The sequence below is a fragment of the Cornus florida genome, unplaced genomic scaffold (genome assembly GCF_030987335.1).
Source record: "Cornus florida cultivar Cherokee Brave unplaced genomic scaffold, ASM3098733v1 CherokeeBrave_3.0.0_Hap2_Chr04, whole genome shotgun sequence".
In the NCBI taxonomy this organism is placed as follows: domain Eukaryota; kingdom Viridiplantae; phylum Streptophyta; class Magnoliopsida; order Cornales; family Cornaceae; genus Cornus; species Cornus florida.
Genome location: NW_026775574.1, coordinates 1,072,536 through 1,082,845, shown reverse-complemented (window position 1 = coordinate 1,082,845; position 10,310 = coordinate 1,072,536). Strand labels below are relative to the sequence as shown.

The 10,310-nt window shown below is 43.9% G+C and overlaps 1 protein-coding gene across 1 annotated transcript; it reads left to right on the top strand.

Annotated features, from left to right (window-relative positions):
• Nucleotides 1-1,304: 1,304 nt before the first annotated feature.
• On the top strand, nucleotides 1,305-2,081 carry LOC132304588 (uncharacterized). The gene has a single exon (XM_059802342.1). It carries the CDS (start codon nucleotides 1,305-1,307, stop codon nucleotides 2,079-2,081), a length of 777 nt encoding a protein of 258 aa, XP_059658325.1.
• Nucleotides 2,082-10,310: the final 8,229 nt, after the last annotated feature.

Below are 10,310 nucleotides of genomic sequence, written 5' to 3'. Positions count from 1 at the left end.
CACGAAGCTCCGGTGATGCCGCGACCGCTTCTGGCCGGAGAAGAAGTTGCACGTACCGATGCGGCACATCACGGCGAGGAGGTAGGGAACAATCAGACAAATCTTCACCGCGAGGAGGTCCGGCCAAACGATTTGCCGCCGAATCTTCGTCGTGTTGATGATCGTGAAGGATCAACTCATATAGATCCACGGCGTAAATAGATCAGGCAAAACGAAGCCATGACTTCCGATCCACATCAAGAACACTCAGCCGAGGAGAGGTAATAGAGTTTGATCGTCACAAAGCTATACCGCCGTGGCACAAAGAGTTTGTTGAGGACAGATCATTTGATCCAACTTATCGGCCTTCCATGACGACGTTCGACTATCGCAGCTTTGAGAAGAGATCTGTAGATCAGAGAGCAATCGAATGGTTCCAAAGGGAAAATGAAGCCTTCCGTTCAGCAACTCGAATGGTTGATTCACCGTTCACCGATGAAATTCTGAATGCTCTGAGTCCGAGGAAATTTTCCATGCCCGTTTTCATTCTGTTTGACGAAACGACCGATCCGATTGATCATGTGTATCACATCCAATTGAAAATGGCTCTAAACACTGAGAATGATTCCTTGATATGCAAGTGCTTCCCTACGAGTCTAGCTGGACCAGCGCTCAATTGGTTCAAGAACCTGCCGAGGGGCTCAGTGGATAGCTTCCGAAGCTTGTGTGATCGGTTCATAAGCCAATATTATGAAAATAAGCGTCCAACAAAGGATATCTCGAGCCTATTCACAATGAAGCAGCATGAGGATGAGCGTCTCCAAGCTTTCCTAACCAGGTTTAACCTTACAAAGAGTATGGTGATTGAATGTCACCCTTCTACGGTGGTTCAAGCGTTTATACTGGCCATGACTCGTGGCACTCCATTCCACACAAGCTTGGTAGTGAACACGCCGAAGACTATGGATGAACTTAATGAAAGAGCTGATGGATTTGTGCGCTTGGAAGAAGAAGAGGCAGCCAACGCTCGGAAGACATCCGTCATATCAACAGAGGAAAAAACCAAAGCAAAGATCAGACAAAAGCAGGTTTAGCCACAACGTTAGACCTCGTGGGAATCTAAGAAGAGGCCCAGGGAGGAAGAGCTAGTTACTCCATTAAAAGTTACCTTAGTAAGGCTGTACCAGGAAAATAAAGATAAGTTCTGATCTCCTTTACCAATCAGACAACCCCTTGAACAAAGGGATCAGTCTAAGCATTGTGCCTTTCATTCTGACTTTGGCCATCAGACTAATGAATACAGGAATTTAAGGAGATAGGTAGAGATGCTAATAGCCAGAGGGGAGTTCGCGAGTTATATTCAAGGCCCGACGGTGGAACAGAACCGACTAATGGAGCACGTGAAGAGGAATCAGAAGTCGAACTCTCACAATACGCAACCGGTTCGAATAATCAATGCAATTCACGGTAAGCCTGAGCCTATTGAGGAGTCCGATGAACTGCTTCGAACACGCCTTCGCCAGGCACAGATGAAGAGGAGGATAGGCAGTGTAAACCTTCTACACCAACAGAATGCATCAACACAGATAAAGTTTAACAGAACAGATCTATTGCGTGTTCAGATCCCTCATGAGGACCCGCTGGTCATCAGTTTGACAGTGGCTGAATGTTTGGTACGCAGACTTCTGATTGATCCTGGAAGTAGTGCGAACGTCATGCCGAGGGACACATTTGATCTGCTCGAGATCAAGCCGGATCGGCTCAAATCCACTGGGAATCCTTTACTAGGGTTTGATGGAAAACAAGTGGAGCCCATCGGAACGGTAGAGGTAGCAGTACATGCTGCAGAGAGGGTTCTGATGGAGACCTTTGTGGTTGTCGAGATTCATCCCTCTTACAACCTTCTGATGGGCAGAGGGTGGATCCACAGAGTTCAAGGTGTTACTTCCACTCTGCATCAAGTAATGAGATGCCTGGGGCCAGATGGAGCCAAGGTGATCGACATTCTTACGGACCAGGTTGCAGCTAAGAAATGTTATTCAGTAACGCTGAAGTATGCTGAAAAAGGGAAAGCACCCATCTATTCGGCAAGCCCTAGATAGCAATTACAATAACCTCCCCCCATGCAGAATAGGGAAGAGGAGCCAGTGGACTTGACTAAAGAACCCCTGGTTGATGTGCAGATCAACCGGTCTGAGCCAGAGTGAACCACCAAAGTGGGAATAAGACTTACCGAGGGGGAGAAGCAGGAATTAATTGATTTCTTGTCTATTAATGTCGATGTTTTTGCATGGAGTCACCTAGACATGCCTGGAATTAGTCATTCGGTATCCTGTCATTCATTGAACGTCAATCCCAATGTCAAACCTGTAAAGCAGAAGCAACGAAGGTTTGCACCAGAGCGTAACCAGATCATAGCCGAGGAGATTGATAGGCTACTTGATGTGGGATTCATAAGAGAAGTGCACTGTCCCGATTGGTTGTCAAACGTTACTGTTGTGCAGAAGAAGAATGGGAAGTGGCGAGTGTGCATTGACTTCACCAATTTAAATAAAGCCTGTCCGAAGGATAACTTCTCGCTGCCAAAGATTGATCAAATGGTAGATGCCACCACAGGATACGAGCGTTTAACCTTCCTGGATGCTTACTCAGGTTATAATCAAATCCCCATGGACCCTGCAGATGAAGAAAAAACTTCTTTCGTTACCGAGCGAGGGACTTATTGCTACAAAGTTATGCCTTTCAGACTGAAAAATGTCGGAGCAACTTATCAAAGGCTTATCAGCAAAATTTTTAAGGATCAAATAGGGAAGACCGTGGAAGCCTACATTGATGACATGGTGGTGAAAATTAAGAGCAAAGTTGACCATCTGAAGCACCTTTAAGATGTGTTTGATGTGCTGAGAAGGTATGGAATGAGGCTTAATCCAACCAAGTGTTCATTTGGCGTAAGCTCTGGACAATTCCTGGGACATGTGGTTCATCACAGAGGAATAGAAGCTAGCCCAACTCAAGCAGAAGCTCTGACCAAAAATGCGGAACCGAAGACAATCAAAGAAGTACAAGCCCTCACGGGTCGAATAGCTGTACTAAGCCGGTTCATCTCTAAACTGTCAGATCGCTGCAAGCCATTTTTTGACACAATACGGAGTCATGGAAAATAGGTTTGGGGGGATGAACAACGACAAGCACTGACTCATATAAAGTAATATATGCAGAATCCACCAGTCTTGTCAGCTCTGAATCCGGGAGAAAAGTTATTTTTATATCTTGGAGTATCCAGTGTTGCGACGAGTGCCGTTCTGATTCTCTGTAAGGAAGGAGTGCAATACCCAGTGTTTTATGTTAGTAAAACAATGACCGAGGCTGAACGAAGATATTCAAAAGCCGAACGAGTGATACTTTCACTCGTCAATGCAAAGAGAAGGTTGAGGCATTATTTCGAGTCCCATCCTATAGTCGTTCTGACAACTTTTCAATCAGAGTACTCATCCACAAACCAGATCTCTCTGGGAGAATGACGAAATGGGCCATAAAGTTAAGCTCATTTGACATAACATACGAGCCCAGAACAGTTGTCAAAGGACAAGCAGTAGCTGATTTTTTACTGGAGTGTGATTCAGAAGATACGGAAGAAGACCTTAGACGTTGCTCATGGAAACTTTATGTAGATGGCTCTTCCAATCAGATGGGGGCAGGCATCGGGATCAAATTGCAAACGCTAGAGGGCACATCTTTGAGTCAATCGTTCAGACTTGAGTTCCGAGCCACTAATAATGAAGCAGAATACGAGGCGTTACTGAATGGATTAAAGTTAACCAAAGAGCTGAAGGTCAAAAACCTAACTGCTTTTAGTGACTCACAGTTGATTGTTCGGCAGGTAAATGGTGAGTACGAAACCAAGGACGAAATGATGGAAGCATATCGTTCTGCCATTCTGCATGAGGTCAAAGGCTTTCAGAAAATTGAATTCATCCAATTACCAAGAGAGCATAACGAAGATACCGATTGGCTAGCATGTAGTGCCTCAGGTTCTGGAGAAACGTTGGCAAGGGTGATTCCAGTAGGAATATTAAACCAGCCATCCATTTTTGAAGAACCTTCGGGCATAGTTCCTTGGCAAGTGAATGTTATTCCATATGAGCCAAGTTGGGTTGATCCGATCATAACTTACATACGGGATGACACTCTGCTTGAGCAAAGAGATGAGGCTAGGAAAATCAAATCGAATGCTGCAAAGTACGCCATAGTGCATAACCAGTTATACAGGAGTTCTTTTTCTGGGCCGTACTTAAAGTGCATCACTCCCACAGAGGCTCGGCAGATACTACGAGCTATTCATGAGGGTGTATGTGGAAACCATTCAGGGGGAAGGTCTTTAGCGCACAAAGCAATGACACAAGGGTACTTCTGGCCAAACATGTCACGGGATGCGGAAGAATTATCCAGAAGGTGCGATAGGTGCCAAAGGTTCGGCCCACTGATCCACCAACCACCTGAGGACTTGCACGTAACGGCCACACCATGGCCTTTCGCACAATGGGGGATGGATGTGGTTGGACCTCTGCCAACTGCAAGAGCTCAGAACAAGTATGTGCTGCTGGCTACAGATTACTTTACTAAGTGGGTGGAAGCAAAGCCGTATCCAAGCGTGACTTAGACTCATGTGAGACGGTTCATTTGGAGTAATATTATTTGCCGTTTTGGTGTTCCGAGGTCAATCGTCATGGATAATGGGACCAACCTTGACAGCAAGCAAGTAAGAGAGTTGTTGGAGGAATATGGAATTAATCAAAAGCTGTCAGCAGTAAGTCACCCCCAGGCCAATGGACAAGTAGAGATCACAAATAGAATAATCTTTGCTTACATCAAGAAGAAGCTTAAAGAGAAGAAGGGGAAATGGTTAGATAAACTGCCAAACGTCTTGTGGGCTTATAGAACGACCCCAAGGCGACCGACCGGAGAAAGCCCATTCGCCATGGCGTATAGTACCGAGGCAGTCATACCGGTTGAATACTTGGTTCCGACTGTTCGAAGCTTGGCATGGAGCCGAGAGCATAACGACAGTATGTTGAGGTTTAACCTCGATATGCTGGAGGAAAAGAGAGATGCAGCGGCAGTAAGGCTTGCATCCTACCAGCAGACACTTATGAATAGCCATAACAAAAAGGTAAAGCACAGAGACTTTACACCAGGTGATCTGGTTCTAAAGAAGAAGGTAAGAATGGTTAAGAAAATGGTGGCACCTTGGGAAGGCCCATATAGAATTGCAGAAGTTATAGGAAAGGGGGTATATACCTTAGAGACCATGGCCGGAAGGCTGGTTAACAAGCTTTGGAATGCTACGTCTCTAAAGAGGTATTATCAATAAAAAGTTGAGTTTCAATTTTGAATTCTGTTCATTTTCAATTGAATACAGGCAAGTGTACAAGTTTCTGAGATTTATAAAAGTAATATTCCTCTTCAAGAGATTGATTAAGTAAAAATAGCAAAGTAAGTGGCAGCTGGCACTATGAACCGAACGCCAAACACTTGCTAAGAAATAAAAAGCCAAGTGGCAAGTGGCATTCTAGCTGAGCGCCAGGCACTTAAGGAAAGTAAGTGGCAGCTGGCACTATGAGCCGAAAGCCAAACACTTCCTAAGAAATAAAAAGCCAAGTGGCAAGTGGCATTCTAGCCGAGCGCCAGGCACTTAAGCAAAGTAAGTGGCAACTGGCACTATGAGTCGAACGCCAAACACTTGCTAAGAAATAAAAAGCCAAGTACCAAGTGGCATTCTAGCCGAGCGCCAGGCAATTGAGCAAAGTAAGTGGCGGCTGGCACTATGAGCCGAACGCCAAACATTTGCTATAGATAAATGTGAAGCTGGTTGTTACCACCCATGCACAGATAAAGTCAATGTTTTTGTCATCTCATTCATGATATGTTTTGAGGTTACAAAAGATAAAATATACAGATGACATAATTATAAAGAAACAGGAAATTAAAGTATTAGAAGAGTCCTAGCTAGCTGCCTTTGTTCTGTTAGCCTCCTGATTGCGTTGACTCGTCTCTTCACCATCATTGGTCGTCCCATCTTCATAAGGAGGGGAGTCGAGATGAATAACTGAGTCGTTCTGTTGAGGCCCAACCTTAGTAGCAGTTGAGGAAGGGACCATATTGGACACAGGAAGAACATCCAGAGGCTGAACGACAGAGGGAGCTAGAGTGACCCTGGAGGAAGCAATCTCCTGACACTCATCAAAAATGTGTTCAGCAGGAGTGGAGTCTGGATCAACATAGACTCCTGGAGGATCAAATTCTAGATCCTTATCAACTTCGTCCAGAGTGGAACCGGTCTGTCCTTCGGCAGGAACACGGTCGGAGAAACCCTCTCGGTACCTCTGAGCATACCTGAGAGCCCCAACCCTTGAAAACCGAGCGTGAAGAGCCAGCATGCCACCGTTCACCTTACTGATGGTATTGAGCAAAGCATCACACTCATCTAGGGCTCTCTTCTCAAAGGCCATCAGCCAGAAGGCGCTGGAGTTCTGCTTGTTTGCCAAACGCTCTTCTCAAGTTGAAGGGCATCCTTTTCATCCTGAAGGGAGTCAGTTTCATTTTTCAGGGCGTTGCTCTCTTTTTTAACTTTGCCAAGCTTGACCAACAGCTCGGTGTTTTTGGTGGCAAGGATATTATTTTCCTTATGGGCTACCTCGAGGCTGTCAGAGAACTTACGAGCCTTGGCGTTCCCCATTTCCACCTGCTTCTGTATGGCTATCATACCGAACAAGGTCTGCAGAGATATGCATGAACACTGGTTAAATCGATCGCATGGTCAGGAGAGGTCAAGCATAAAGATTATGTGAAGATTTGCAAACTGAGAGATAAAAATTACCTCCATGGCAGATAAGGGAAAGCGGCTGAACACCTCCTTCTGCGACAGACCTTTGGCTGCCTCAATGTCCTTAGGAGTCCACATGTTCCTGTAATATGCCATAGCGGTCTGACCATCCTTGAACATGGTCTCGTTCGGCTTCACGAATGTCCCATCCGTTCGGACAAATCGAGGAGTTGATGACGCTGTTACAGAAACAGAGGCAGAAGCAGAAGCTGAAGCATAAGCAACAACTGTAACGGGTCCAGAGGGGGCAGGAGAACTGACTGGGTGATGCAAGAGTGTACTCGGCCCAGAGATTCGGATCCTCCTTGTAAGAGTTACGTCATCAGGGTTGGCTGCACTATCGGGATAAGGCCTTTTGCCTCGCTCTTTATCCTGAGCACCCACAATAACAGCAGAAGTAGTATTGACCGGAGGAGAGGCGTTCGGATTGGTAGAAGGAACGCTAACGGCAGGATCAGCAGCCACTACGTTCAGAATGGTGCCAGAAATAGTGGCCGAAGAAGAGGCCAAGGCAGGAGAAAAGGTTGCCACAGCAGCAGCAACAGTGACTCGGGGAGTGTTTTTCCTCCTGCCGAAGGAAGGAATCTGGAGTTGGCTCATTGTGCTGCCGAGGGCTGAAATTACGAGAAGGTTGTCTGAGGTAAGGAGGTCTGAGCAAGAAGGAACGTCGTTCAGAATGTACTTCTTCAAGTAATTATCCCTATCCCTGTAAACACTGTAGCTCAAGTCATCACAAGGAATGCCTAAAGAACAGCACAAGAAAGTACAAAAGCGAGGAACACAAATTTCGCAAGCACAATCGTTCTTATGTGTTTTGAATTTCTTATATGAAGAGACAGAACACACACCAAAGGCGCTCGGGATTGGATAATCCTCTGCAGCTGGGAAGACTAGGCCCCCCTAACCCCTATTATGTTGTTTCTCCAACCCTTTTCAGACTCGATTGTGTCTTTACATATGGACATCTTTTCAATCGGATAGAGGTGGTAGAATGGTTCCTTAAGTCAGATCTTACTAACCTTATAACAGAGAAGAAGATCTATGATATCAAGATTTAGACCTCTGTCACGAGTCATAGTAGCAGAACGGATAGGATCCTAAAAAAATTTGGATTTACCTGCAGAGGAGAGATCCCTAGTTTGTTGAAAACATAGTTAAAGAAAGGATGCAAAGGGAACCTAATGATATTCAACTGAAGATGGGTAAACAAGACTTTGCCGGGGAGAAGGCCAACACCAGTCCTGATATCCACATCTTTAGGGCAGTTTCTAATTTCTATATCGACAAGGAGATGAAGTTTCATGCGAAGAACATCTAGATCTACAGGCATGGCGAAGATGAATGGGGATTTAAGGGAGAAAAAGAGATCTTCCAAAAGAAAAAGGCAAACAAAACTAACCTCAGAGGGAGAAAATGTCAAAGAGTACTGCAAGATCGCTGGGAAAAGGAGCTTTCGCAGAGGCTCGCCGGAGGAGATTTGATTTGATTTAAAAAAAAAAAAAAAAAAGCAAGCGAAGATTTGGCTAATAGTGATACAAGATGGAGACAGTAAAAAAGGATTAAGGGAACGTCTCTGATACTTATAAGGACAGAATGGGCCCGAAGGTCGAAGCGTCAGGAAAACGAGGAGTTTCTTTGGAATCTCGAAGCATCAGTTTTAGATCTGACCATCTATTTTCCCACGAGATCTTCTTGAGCCATCAAAATCATGATTGGCCGCCGATAATAAATAAGGGGGTAATTATGGGGGCAATTGAGGATGTCAAAGATGGATTGGACCAGACCTGACCCGCGAGTAGATCATCAGGTTGAATGGAAGGTCCGAGCCCAAGCAAAAAGGGTAGCATAATGAGCCCAACACCCACGAAAGAAGGATCGAACCGAACAGTTGAACTCAGCCCATCAGGCCCAAAAGGAAGAGAGCCCAAGAATAAGAGCCCTATGTAATAAGTTGGTTAGAGCATTTGTAATGGTCTATAAATAGGCAATACGAATAGAGAGGAGGGAGGATTTTTTAGTTTTCATTCTGTTGAAGTGTAAGAATTCTAGAGAGAGAAAGGTGATTGAATTTCTTGCATCTTCAACATGAAATTCTCATATGATCGATTTGAAACTCTTTATAGAACTAATATTAGTACATATATATAAATATACATGTAAAAAAATAAATAAAAAGTAGAATTGAGAACATATTTGTTACTCTTAAATATGAAAGAGAGAGTATAGAATTCTATATTGTATTGATATGTATTAGAGGTGTAATACCAGTGTCGGGAATAACGACTAGTATATAAGGTAATGTTATATACATGACAATGATAATATATTCTAACAACGTATTATAGAATATATTCAAACAGTTACCAAAAGTGGAAGAGTTCTTAAAAGCAAACTATAATAGAGAATAAGTAAGCTTATCAGAGTCATATAACCATGGCTAGAGCTGTTTCAATAGCGTCCGTCTTTTTCTTCATGATCTCGATCTCAATCACAGAAGGATTCATGGTCCCATGCAGATAGTGCTCGTGGTTTTTGGTACCTTATCCGCAGCCGCGACCCAATATTGAGCAGTACCCAGAGACATTCCTTTCATCCATGGCGATGATGTTAAATGATGCGATGGTGCGTCTGCAAGCGGGCGGTTTTGGCAGGCAGAGTGTAGTGTTGCAGGTGGAGTACAATCAAGTAGTGGGCCTTCACAATATGACATTGTTCGCTCTCGATGATGCTTCCCCCACAAATCTTGTATTTTCAATTTTTACCTTCGTAATTTGAGGTTCCACATCGTGCCCAACATGTTGCTCACCGCCTCTGATTTGGTGGGGCTACCGCCGTTGACGGAGTTGCCCACCATAAAAGAGGGGAAGAATCTGTGTTGGTTATAGTTTCAACCAACTAAATAATTTCTAAGTGAAGAGATGAGAAGAATCAAGAAACAAATATTTTTCTATATTGTATTGAGTTCTTTGTTGTATTGATATATCTTAACAACAAATTCCTTACACTATATATACTATTCTCCCATAGACCTTTGAACTTTTCAAGACAATTCACGACCACATACTTGATATATGCACCCACTTGATACAGGTACACACTTAATACATGTACCCGCTTGATACATGTACAATAACAGATACATGAATAAACCCAAAATGCATAATGAACATGGCATTAATTTATTTTTAACACACCTCCCTTAATGCCATGTTGTGACACCCAATAATTCTCTAAAGTATTCAAACTTATTTTTTAGAAGTGCTTTGGTAAAAATGTCCACAACTTGGTCTTCAGACTTACAATACTTGAGTTGAATCTCTTCATCCTCCACAGCTTCTCTAATGAAGTGATACTTGATTGCAATGTGTCTTGTGCGACTATCGAAAATAGGATTCTTTGTCATAGCAATTGCGGATTTGTTGTCACATAAAATTGGAGTAGCTTCTCT

What these genes read in the sequence shown, in the direction of transcription:
- LOC132304588 (XM_059802342.1), top strand. Translation starts at nt 1,305, where the DNA reads ATGCTAATAGCCAGAGGGGAGTTCGCGAGTTATATTCAAGGCCCGACG.